Here is a 12,641-nt window from a genome sequence, read left to right on the forward strand (position 1 = left end):
CCAAGAGCTCTTCTGTGAGTGATAATAGTGCAATTAGGACCTATCAATGTAAATGCATGATTACAGTTCATTTTCCCTGCATGCATTATTTTGCATTTCTCATCACTAAATTTCATCTGCCACATTAGCACATATCCACTCACAAATACCACCCATCAGCCATCCTCCCTTTTCTGGTGCACAGATCCCTAGACACTCCCTGGTCCCTGTCCCTTGGATCCTAGAGCATCTTCCTCAGGTCATCTGAAGTTCACGAGATGCCAAACTAAAATTAATGCACTGTAAAAGTTAAGCTTGCCTTCATCCCCCAGTTCATTTTTCAATCCAAAGCAACACTATCTGTGTTCAGTTAGGTGTATTCTTCATACAACCTCAAATGTGTTTATTTCAAAGTCTGGGAATTTATTTCTGCCCGCAGTCACATAGGTGACACATCTTGGATGTCAAATAAATTGCGCATCAGTAAGGGCTGTCAGGATCTATTCCTAGATCAAAGCCAGAGATGACACAGGAGACAGTGTGCATTGCACAACAGTAAGTTGGCATGCAAATAGTCACTGCAAAAGTGATCCATTTTTGACAGCAGTAGTAGCAAGCTGTGTGCTTTCTAACCAGGCCTTTAAAAACAGCTAGTGGAACTGGCACTGACATAACTTATTCTTGTCTGCATTTACAGCTGACTGTGTTCAGTGCTCCCTCAGCTACGATGCCTACTAGCAGCTCCTCACCACAGCAGCTCTGTCCTGCAGATGCACAGCACTTCAAGGAACCCAAAAGTGTCTCAATTCACATTGCTCCCAGGCCATGGGGCAGGGAGGAGATGTGACCAACATGGCCTGGGATGCGGCGTCCCTGCTCCTCCAGCATTTCTCTCCATCTTATAGCAAGCATGCTAAGATTTCCCCTCTAAATAAAAACTCCTCTAAGTGAATGGATTCTCTGTTAAACCACAATACAATTGCTGCAGCTCCTATCTCAGCCACAGGCAGACAGCTGATTTCCCAGGGACTGAGTGCTTCACTCCTCCTCTCCCAACAAGTTGCATTGACTCTAATAATTTCCACCAGCAGAAGTAACCCTGGCCTTGCTCAGGCTTTTAAATCATAACTGATCCTAATCATTTCTACTGTTTTCCATATGATCCACAGTAAGCAGAGACCTGTGAGACAGATGAGCCTGCGCTCGTCTCCCACGTGAAATGAGAGACAGAGTTTCTGGATTTAGTCTGGATGACTTTGCCCATCAGTGGCTAATGCTGCCTGCAGGTCCCGAGGCTTAATTGACTCCAGGAGCAGGACAGCACACGCCTGCAGTTGTCTATGCAACGCGTTTCTGGCTGCGTTGCAAAAAGTTCCATGCAAGCGGAAAGTTGGAGCCCTCAGTGTGGCAGCAAGAGATTAAACCCTTCCAGCAAACTAGTCACCACTCCAAGCCTCGGGCTGGAAAGCTGAATGTGACAGTCCCTCCATCTACACTCCAGTCCCAAGACAACAGCCACGGAGGGTCTCTGCGGGAAGCATTGTCCAGGTGGCTCATGCACTACTAAGGGGGCTGCTATGTCTTTCATCTTTTCCAGTGTTTTTCTGGCACAGTTGGGTAGGGTTAAGAGGGCTGGGAGTGAGGGAGCAGCAGAAAGATAATTTATGACCCTATTTGCAGCATTAGGAGAGCTCCAAGCATCACTCAAATCTCTTTCCGAATCTTTGCATTTGGAGATGTGGCAGCAGCAGGCACTGAACAGGACAGATATCTGGTTTTCTTCCCTTGTTTGCTGTTGCACTCTTTTTTAGACTGCACATTGTTTGGAGCAACAGGAGACTGTCAAGTGGTTTGTGTGTTTGTGTGTACATGTGTATATTCATCTCTCAGCAAGCCATAGACAAAACCAGAATGCAAACAAACCCACTGGATCCTTCATTGCTTTATAAAAGCCCAGGGTTGACACTGGCTTCCCCAAGCTCTCAGCCTCTTATCTGTTATCAATTCTTGTGACCATCAGGCTGAAAAATTTACCCAGCACAAGTGCGGCACATGATGTTTACCAGCTAGAGATCAATAAAAACCACACTGCTTTTTTCTAGCAGAATCCAGGGCATTGCCCAGCACTCATCTTCCTCACCACTGCAACGACTGTGCCAGTCGTATGATGCTTCAGTTTGTGTGATCCTAGATGCAGGAATAGAGATTTGCTTCCACGTGTCTCTGCTTTTTCTCTAATGATGAAAGGAAAGGGTGTTTCAACCTGGGAGAGAGTGCGTCCTGGCAGCAGCCAGGGGGTAGAAGGCAACAACATTGGCAGACTATGGAGAAAACAACGTTTAGCCTGTCTCATCTATGCACATAGACAGGCGTAGCTTGGGGAAGCTCTCCATGCTTTCAAACACAGAGCAAAACCGCTTTCCAGCCTCCCTGGACATCACCTTCGCAAGCACAGGAGGACATATGTAATCACGGTCCCCACTATGGTGGCAATGCACCGTATTTGAGCAGATGTCCAAATTCAATCTAAATGAAAATGGCTTATAAACCTCAGCAAGGACTGGCAGGGCTGAAAAATAACAGTCATATTCAAAGTGGAAAGCCTATACCTGCATGATGTCCTTTATCCACCCACAAAAAATCAAACCACCCTCCTCCACCCAGTTCTCTTGATGCATACGCCAGGCTGCACACTAACGCATCCTCCTTTTTACTTTTACCATTTTCAGTTTGCTTCAATAAGAGACTTGAAACCCAGTCACCTAAAGATTCCCATTTTAAGTATATATAAGAGAGGGAAATAACTAGGGGAGTGGCCAATGTCACCCACTGGTGACCGGACAGAGCCACGCATGGTTTCTCCCTTTCGCACAAGTAAGAGCGGGGTGGGAAAAGCAGTTTGTGTATAACCACTTCCTAATTGCTTTAATGGCTTCAGGATTTCAAAGTTTGCTGCTGTGGTTCTCCTGAAGCCTGGACAGGGAAAGATTTCTTTCCAAAACCAGTCACCAGTGCATCCAAAGCATTTCAAGAGGAAAGAAACAGCGAGGCTTTGAAGCCAAGGCAGCTAAAATGCTATACAAAATAAATCATCAAGACTGTGCCTAAACAATGAAAAACATGCTAAGGTATTTAACAGTTAAGGATATAGTCCAGCACGTGGGCTTAGACAAGGACGTGAACAAGTACTGCTTTTAAGCAGGTGCTGACCCTCAGCCTGTGAGCAGTCCCAGTTAATGAGTAAGGTAAAGAACATGCCTAAAAGCAAATATGTTCCTGTTGCTTCACTGAGATTATACTGCCTGTGACACAAACTCAGTGCTGTCGGGCCATGGACTAATGCATACAACATCGCAAAAAATGCAACTGCAACCAAAGTTTTTCTCAAACTTGATTCCTATGTCTTAACTTGATTTCAGAATCAAAATACTTTCTTTTAAAGGAAATTATTAAACTTGAAAAATCATGTAGGAACATACATCATAGGTGACAATCTATCTTGTTAAAATATTTGCTCGTTTTGTTTTACAAGGACATTTTGTTAATATAGCTATGCCAAAAAAACCCGAACAAACCCAAATTCCACAATTTTTCCTTATCACAATATCACAGTTGTACCTGAATGAAGATTCACATTTTAAGCCAATAATTCACATGCTAAGCATGCACCTTTAAGAAATCATGTTCTGTTTGTTACAGTGGTACTAATTGACGTGAAATTAAGCTGTATTCAGTGTAAAGCATACACTTACACGTATACTTATATGAAAAGAACTAAATCCATCATTTTTATGTTTCTTTTTCATGAAACATTTTCTTCTTGTATTTTGTGTTTACTGATTCCTATGTAAGCCACAATCTACCTCCACATCACATGTTAAACAGGATTTTGTTATGCTGTGGAAAGACACAGGGAAATACTCATCCTGCAAAATCTCCCCAGAAACATAAATGGTTCTTTCAAATGAAAAAGCTACTTTCCTGTCTTAATTAAAGGTTTTGGAAGCATTCAGTGAGATTTAACCTGAAGAACATGAAAGCATAAAAATCTTGCAGTGGTTGCATAAGAGAGATCTAAATCAGTATAGGAAGGGACTTTTCTGCTGTTTGTCTTTGACCCCTTGTATCTGAATATATCACAGTCCTGACTGCATTTGCCTGCAAAGTGGTGCTGCACTCCTGTTTTCCAAAGGAGGCAAGCAAAGATTAAAGATGAAAGGTTTTTTTAGAAGTTTCCCAGTACCTAAGCATGCAGCAGGGAGACTGTGCAGTTCTCAGGAGCAATTCGATGCCCCACTAAGTGCAGCCTTTTTCATGTGCCCATGAAAACCCCCCTGAAATATAAACAGCTCTGAAAAAATCCACGCTAAAGCAATTTGCTGAAGATCACCTAAGAAGGTTTGAGAGTAGGAAATGGAGAAAAATACAGAACTGAGCACAACTCTCCATGTCCCAAGCGAAAAGTTTAACCATTTGGCTATCTTTTTCTTCTCTATGACATGACACCTCTGCTGCTCCTGGGAGGAAGGGCAGCACAGCAGCTTTTCTGTCAGTGCTGCTACAAGACCAGGCTATGTGGTCACAAGGAAGGGGCCATGCATTTCAGTGAGTTTTGTCAGGTCTCAGGCAGGAGCCACGTGCCGAGCTGCGCACACATCCCACACCCAAAACAGGGCTGGACAGGCACTTTATGCACCAAAAGCTGCAGCAGAAGCAATGTGGGAGTGCACTGCCTAAGTCTGTACTCAGAGAAGTCCAAACCGCTATCTGCATCTTCCCTGCAGCCAGAGTCAGATGTTTTAAAAGCATAAAACAATTTGGGCTCTCCACTGAGACAACTATCACTGCTGCCTTCGTGTGCTAGAGAGTAAGCTCAAGTCAGCAGAGCCAGCTGCCGGGACCAGCTCCAACCCCACTGCCTGCCAGGGCAGAGCTCAAGCACAGGACAGTCTCCTGCAGCTCTCTTTCCTTGCTTGGAGGAAGAACTGGCTTGCTCCAAGCTAATAGCCAGTGCAGAAGCCAAAAAACAAAGTTTTAAGGGCAATTGCAGCATATGATGTGAGCTGGGGCTCCAGCTTATAGGACAGTGTGAACAGAAGACATTATCTCTCAGTCTCTTATCTGTGAAGCAGTGACAAGGGCACTGCCCCTGCAGAGGACTAGGAAGCTGCATATTTTGAAGATACAACAGACTGTGATGCATACCGATGGACTGATAACAGGGACATGTACTGCTTTTTTAGAGCTTTTCACTATTAACTTTTTGTCATTTCAAAACTTGCAAAGCTACTGGCATATTCCCGCCTTTGTTTTTACGATATGATTTTTGAGTCATATAATCTTGGCCCATCAGTACTTGTTCATACATTTAAGTAACAAAAAGGAGATGAGAGCTGTAAAGAGAGTATAGCCAGTCTCTTTAAATATGAGCAGTGCCTACCCTAATGTATGAAAACAGCCAATGCAAAATCATTTTCATTACTGAAACTTGCTGCAGTGCAGGAAATGTATTCCAAAAAAATTAGAGGATGTAATGTACTGTGTGCACATGGTTCGCATCTCAGCAGCACCTGATACCTCCCATTCATGCCATCAGAGTTGCATCTGCTGACACTCACCAGTCGATTTGCAAGAGCGATGGTACATGCTGTAGCTTCAGCTTCTTGCTGACATTTGAGTTTGTCTGAAGTGGCCTTCTCAAACTTGGCTGTGAGCTTTCCCAGGTTCTCATTGAGGCGCTGCACAGGAAAAAAAAGGAGAAGATAACAGCACATTTTTAAGGAAAACCCTTCTCCAGAGATGATTCACCCTGTGAGCAGGGCTGACCCAGCTCCACCACAACTCACGCTGCCCAGGTTGGCACCCAGGGTGCAGCCCCTACACAGTACTGCGGCATCGGGAGCCAGTGCGGAGCAGCGATGTGCTGTGCTATTTTACATGCTTGTAACTCACATCCTTGGCACAGGGCAGAGGCAAAGAACACAGAAAATTAATTTGTTTGGGGGTCTGCCCTGGTGTGAATTTAAACTGGGAAAGGGGGTCCTTAGGGTCAAGTACCAATGACCGGTGCTATGGCTGAGAAATAAGCAGGGCAGCCAAGAAAACAGAATTTTGTATTTCCTGATGCTGCAGCCCCCTCGGTCTCAGTCCAGTCTCTGAGGGTCTGCTGATTCACCAAGTTGTGCTCAAATCCCCAAGGGGCTCCTAAAGCAGCTGGAGCTATGCTTGAACAATCTCCAAGCCACACCTCCTGCACCCTGTTTCTAGAAGGGAATACAACAAACAAGTCAATAAAATTGTTTTTCTCCTAAAGCTGCCTGAGCCTGTGCCATGGGACACTCCTTGCAGAGGAGCCCAACCAGCACTAGGTGGGATGATCCCACATGCAGGTCAGCTGCAAAGTGCTTCGGGCTGAGAAGGGGCAGAAAGACCACCTGGAGAAAAAGGAAAAGAGCACTTTGCTTGGACAGAGCTGTTCACACTCTGGTCTAAAACAAATCAACGGCTCCCACAGGCACTTGGAGCACTTCACTTCTGATAAGAGAAGTAGAAGTAATAATTGATTTTATCTACACCCAATGCAAACTGCTTAAGGCTAAACTGCTTGTAAATCACTTTAACGCTGAGCTACACACTAGAAACAAACCTGAAAATGAAAAAGGATTATATTAGGGATATATGCAGCTCTCCTGGATACTGGAAAACACAAAGCAGTCTCTGCTTCACCTGCTTTGGAATACTAACACAAAAAGTTTCTGTCTCTGCATGCACGTGACTGTATGTGCATACATATGCTCATATATAAATAATCCCATTATACAAGCACGATCTGATAAATGAGTATCTATGAGCTATGAAGAACAGAGCCTGTAGTACCCCACCAGACACACTCTACAGCAACACACAAATTTATCTGTTTGCAACTGTGAGTATACATCTTGCTTTTACATCTACCCTCCCCAGATTCGTAGCAACCTTATTTCCCAGGCAGACAAAGGAGAGGGAAAGGTACTTCGTGTTTCTGACAATCAGAATAGTCTCATTTATTACCGAAAATGGGTATGTGACAGGTTGGGGCTTGGTTGTGAGCAGGTATTAATCAGCCTCACATCAGTGAAGGTATCCAAGATATCCCAGCTTCATAAGCAAGGATATACCTCCACATCCACCACCATGCTGAGCAGTGTATCACTACCCATCTGCAGAGGGGAAAACTCACCTAAATCAGTCAGTTTTGTAAGTGTATGCCAGTGGAGTACCAATCATCTCCCCAAAGACTGCCATTTTCTTTAACAAAATCTCACTTCTTTTAAAAAAAAAGAAAGAAAAAAGAAAAGCTCAGGCATTAAAAGCTTTGGAAACAAGAAGCATAAAGGGATGAAAAAAATTCCCCAGCACCATATTTCACATCTGAGATGGGAGGATTAGAGGCTAAAGACCTCTAAATCCATCCCTGCTTCAGGTGCTGTACCCACCCTTCTCTCATCTGGAGCAGGAAGCGGCTGCTGGAGAGCTCTGGAGATTTTTTTTATATTTTTAGTTAAGAAGCGTAGTAAGGATTTTAAGAATAATAAGCCCTAGGAGGCATCAAGAGAGTTACGTATTTCTAACATGAAGATGTGCTGGTGGAAGAGATGAATACTCAGATGAGCTCAGCTGGAGGGACTGTGCTGCCCCTCTCCAGGTGCATATCTCAAAATCACTTATTTAAAGACAAAACTGTCAGCCTGGCTGCCAACACACCTTGATTATTAACAGGGATTTTGCACAAACTGTGGTGTCAGTACAAAAGCACAGCCACAGAGGATCAGAGCCACAGCCACTCATGAAGAGGAATCCCACATCCCCAGCACCTTAAAAAAAAGGCAGGTTTGGGAGTGCAAGCATCGGGAGGGACCTGAAGAACAGCAAGTGATGGGATGCTGTGCTGCCGTCTGAGGGACGGGCTGGTGGGGTCCCCCTGAGCTGCTTTCCACACTTTGCTATTAGCAGGTATTGGCCAGGGAGGGAGGGGGGGAGAAAGGCAGTATGTCTTTTAACACAGAGATAATTTTCCAAAGGAAAAGGAGAAAGACTAGAAGCTACTCTCTGTAGCAATGCACTCCTAATCACAGTGTAATTTCTTCTATTCAGTGATCTTTTTAATTTCTTTTTTTTTAAGTAGCAAAAATCTAAATAAGGATAATGCATAAGATATGCTGACAGGGAGCTGTGCCATGACAAATTATTAGGCTCCTACTAGAGCAGTCGTCATCCTGCAAAACATGCCCATCGCCAGGGACTCAGCGTGGGGAGCCAGCCCAGCTCTGTGCTACCAGCACTCTGAAAGCCTCCGGTTCCTCTTCCCTGCCTCTGTGCAGCATACCAGGAACATACTGGTTTGAGATAATGAGTTTTCTGAGAACCCATGAGTCGAGGTAAATTACATTTTAAAAATTAGGTAGGAATAATAAGAATTAATAATTAGCCTTCCTCCTAAGCTGTAAGCAAGGCTGGAGAAGAACAGATGAAATGTAGAAAGCAGCAATAAAAGGGATAGAAAAGACTACAATCTACCCAATCTTTGGATTCCCACCCCTCCATTAAAAATACATGAGTGCAGAAAAGCAACTTTCTCCAAAGCTGAGGATTTCTCCCAAGCAGTGACTAGCGTGATGGGTCCCACCAAAGGATAAGCACTTACGGCAATTTTGGCCTTGATGCTGGCCAGCTTTTCCTGGGCAGCCGCCAGCTCTGCGTTGGCTTTGCTCAGAGCCTGCCGCTTCGGCTCCACATCGCAGTACACCTCGTGGAAACGCACGATGTTTACCACCCAGGAGCAGAGGCCGGCCGCGGCATAGGACTTGGTGGTCACAAATTCGGGTCTAAACTTGGGATCTTGTAAGTAGGGCTGAAGGGCTTTGAGGCAGTTCTCGTGGATGTTCTCCTTGTCAAACTTGATCAAGGAGTCCAGGAAGCCATCCACCCTGGCCATGGCAGTTTTTGCTGCTTTCCAGCTCCTGTCCTTGGGAATCTTTCCTCCTGGGGCCATCAGCACCATCACGGCCGCAGTGACATTGCTGACAGCTGAAGGCGGCGACCCGAAGGACCTCAGCTCCGTCAGATTCTTCTGAAAAGGGGAAAACAAGGTTGTTAGACAAAAATGAATGGGCTTTCTTTTTACTTTTCCACTAACAAAGTCAGGCTCCCAAGCTATCAATCTGATAAATTAGGTTTCTCTTGGCCTGAACATCACTGCCTTTAAATCACTGCTATGCATGTTTACAGCACATGTGCTCAATTCCCTGCATCCAGCTCCTTATATCCCACCCAGGGCCAGCACAGCACAGTGTTCCTCCCCAGACCCCCACGCTTTCCCTGCTGCCAGCCCTGCTGCCTGGGGGAGCAGGAGGTTTTCTGCCCTCTCAAAAGATCAGGATAAGGAAAAAGGAAACCTTTCCAAATAATAACCTCTATAAATAGCCTCCAGCCCCTCTAAAACTGCCTTGCAGATCTTCCCTTCATGCTCAACTACTCCCTGTGCCAGACATCCATGCATTAAGGTCTTATTTGAATTACTTGCTGCACCCATGTTTCCATGGGGCCATCATCCAGCCCAAATTTAGGCACTTTAAGCAAGCACCTTCAGCAGGAGAGCAGTCATTGGGGTGAACAGGCAGTCCCCCCACAAGAATCAGCTCATCTCTGGGCACACCCCGTCCAAGGGGGAGTTCCCACCTCCTCCATTACCAACACAGGTGGTTTTGGCAAGACCCTAATATTAAGTGGGATGAATCTTAACCTAAGTGAAAAAAGCTGAATTGTGGAGAAAGCACACATTTCCTAACACACTTGCAACTTGCAACAACGCGGTGCTGAGGGTTTGATCTGCTGACACCTAAAATCCTCTCACCACACACATGCAAGTTAGCTTTTGCATAGGAAAAAACAGCGCAGGTAAATCAGCTGCTCTCAGATGACATGCTGTTGTCAAAACAAGGATAAGGGCTGTTTTAACACCACTTTGAGAAAAATCTATGAACTTCTCTCAGTTCCTGTTTCTATCAGTTTTGAATAGCTTTTAATGTATATTCTCTGCTGTCTTGCTTCTATCAGTTTCTGTCTTTGGAAGCAATGTGGGATAGTCTGATACTTTTGAGCACCCATTTTTTGGATAAAGGTACCTGCTATGAACCTATTCCTAAATGTGTCTTTGCTTGCTTTTAGCTTTTGTTAATGATCGAGCTGACAGAGACAGGCCTTTGGGAGCTGTGTGCATTTCCAGCATAAAACGTCTCTAATTAACATGCTCAATGACACGGAGCCAACCGTGAGCACAGACGAGTACCCCAACGTGCCCTCCTCCATCCCAAGCGTCCTGCGCAGCTTGTACTACCTGGCCTCTCCCCAGCCCCGCGTGTGCAGGGTGCTGGTGCTCGGGGGGGCTGGGAGGCCTCTGGCAAAGCAGCCTGTGTTTAATAGCCTGCATCTCAGTGGAAATGGGATGCTGAGCTGGTACTATTGCTTTTTCCTTGGGAGGTGAGCCCTTCCGTGACATGACAGGAACAGTCCCCTCTGAATGGGACAGAGGATGATGCTGTCCCAGCCAGATTGAGGAAGATCTCAGCAGCATGGGGTGGCCACTTTCCTTCCTTACTGTGAGAGTCTCTGGCATCACTGGAAGAGGGTAAGCCAGGTCCATGGTGAGTGTCATGCTGATGAACTTGGGTACCAGGTAAAAGGAGCTCTGCCCTTTTCCCTGATGGTATCAATTGGTTGCATTTTAACAAATCATTCTGAATTCTTCTGCACACCAGAGTATCCGTGGGACGGAAACCAGTCAGGACACTGCCACCTGCCTCAGGAACACCAGCCACTATGGCATCCTCAAATGCCTCTGGACCATCTCCAGGGGATATCCCTTGCAGGTAATTGCACGGGAATTTCATTTCTTCTGATATTGTCACTGTCTTCTGCTCACTGTAACCTGTGCAGAGACTGAGCAGCACTGGCCAAGCACCATCCTCCTTTCCAAGGGGGCACAGACTGCCCAGCTGTCTCCACAGGACAGCTGCTGCCTCCTCTTGGAAAGTGCTTTGTGCCAAGCAGAGATCCACTGGCAGGGGAAGGCAGTCCCAGATTCCGTGTGCCATGATCTTCCTGTTCCCACCCCCCACAAAAAGATGAGGATGCTGAAACATCAGACCCGCTGAGCCTCATGTCCTGCAGTCCTTAGGGCCCAGGGGATGCGGCTGCTGAGAAAGAGGCCAGGTGCACTCACAGGGTGAGCAGACAAACTGCACTGTAAGAGGCAAAAATGGCATTTTTGTCTCTAAACCCTGTTTTTCTGAGTTTTCAAACTCACAATCAGGTCTGGGTTTACATTTTTACTTTGCAGGTATTCTGTGCTGGGTCTATCATAACCCACATCATTCATCATGGTCCGTATAATAATTACCTTTTTTACACATATATATATATAAAAAATATGTGTAATTATCTCTTTTTTTCTATGTAATTATCGCTTTTTAACACCTTAAATAGCCTCTCAATTTGCCACGGGCACTCGCACTGCCACCAAACCCTGCACAAGGCATTAACACTAAAGCAGGGGACAAGTGGCTGCAGCAGCTTTCCCCAGTGCGGCCACTGCCCACCTGAAGCTGGGCTGAGCCAGGCTGCGACTGATCACACACTGATCAGGTGAAGTATTTTCAGTTTTGCTGGAATAATTTGAGTACCAAAAAAAATAACATGCACTTGTTACTCATAACTACCATTGCTTGGGAAGTGTCTCATGAAGAGCAGCCGCTCTGATGACAGTAATGAATGATGAACAGCAACTTTGGTTTAATGGGGCTATAGTATTCTTTACCAAACACAAGACTGCTTTGCAGCCAGTGGCAAGGGAGGAGGGGATGGGAAACCATCCAGCTGGAAACTTGTGGGGCTGTGCAAGCAAGCACACAGCGACATGGCAGTGCCTCCAGCAGCGGCGTGCCCCCTTTGCTCAAGTCACCTGCCACGCAGCCCTGGGGAATTCAAATGAGCTGCTGCTGCTGCAGATGCCCATGTCAGAGGTTAACACCTTGCTAACTGCTACCCCTGCTCTGCTTTGCCCTGATGGCTTCATCCCTCTGGGAGCAATGGGTCTACCCATGGCTGCCTAATGCTCCTCCGCTCCACTTGCGCTTCTCTGTTCCACTCTCCTTCCCTCCTCCAGATGCAAACCTCATGAGGGATCTCTGGCCTACCAGGAAAGGCTGATCCCTTGAGTTAGTGCCCTGTTAATCATGGAACTGGCAAAAAGCCTCCCCGGCCCATTCTCTTGCATAGACCTCAGATTGCCCCCATGTAATGCCACAGACAGCCTGGGTGCCAGCCCAGTTCCCGCACAGCAATGGCAGAGGCACACGGCTTTAGAGCAGCTGTCCCATCCAGGTGAGTCGGGCAAACTCATCCCACCAAGGGCAACCAGCTGTCTGCTGACAAGCCTCACTCATCCTTCACCTGGGATTAATGTAAAAGCATCCCCTGTTGCTTCCTTCTCCATGCAGCCTATCTGCAAAAGATACAAGTCCAAATGGACATGGCTGCTCTTCTTTCAAACTAGCAGGTGACACCAGCACAGAAATGTCCATGTATCCACATACTTACTGACCTCCTTGGTAGCTGACTATATA

At 46.0% G+C, this 12,641-nt stretch overlaps 1 protein-coding gene across 1 annotated transcript in view; it reads right to left on the minus strand.

The window, feature by feature from the left end:
* The window catches only part of DNAH9 (dynein axonemal heavy chain 9), a 210,216-nt gene that overhangs the window by 93,557 nt on the left and 104,018 nt on the right, over positions 1–12,641 (minus strand). Inside the window, exons 50-51 of the mRNA XM_052808369.1 lie at positions 8,663–9,088; positions 5,598–5,717 (exon numbers count right to left, since the gene is read on the minus strand). Of these exons, the coding sequence (XP_052664329.1) occupies positions 5,598–5,717; positions 8,663–9,088 (546 nt within the window). The remainder of the gene's footprint in view (positions 1–5,597; positions 5,718–8,662; positions 9,089–12,641) is intronic.

Source organism: Harpia harpyja, chromosome 14 (genome assembly GCF_026419915.1).
Source record: "Harpia harpyja isolate bHarHar1 chromosome 14, bHarHar1 primary haplotype, whole genome shotgun sequence".
In the NCBI taxonomy this organism is placed as follows: domain Eukaryota; kingdom Metazoa; phylum Chordata; class Aves; order Accipitriformes; family Accipitridae; genus Harpia; species Harpia harpyja.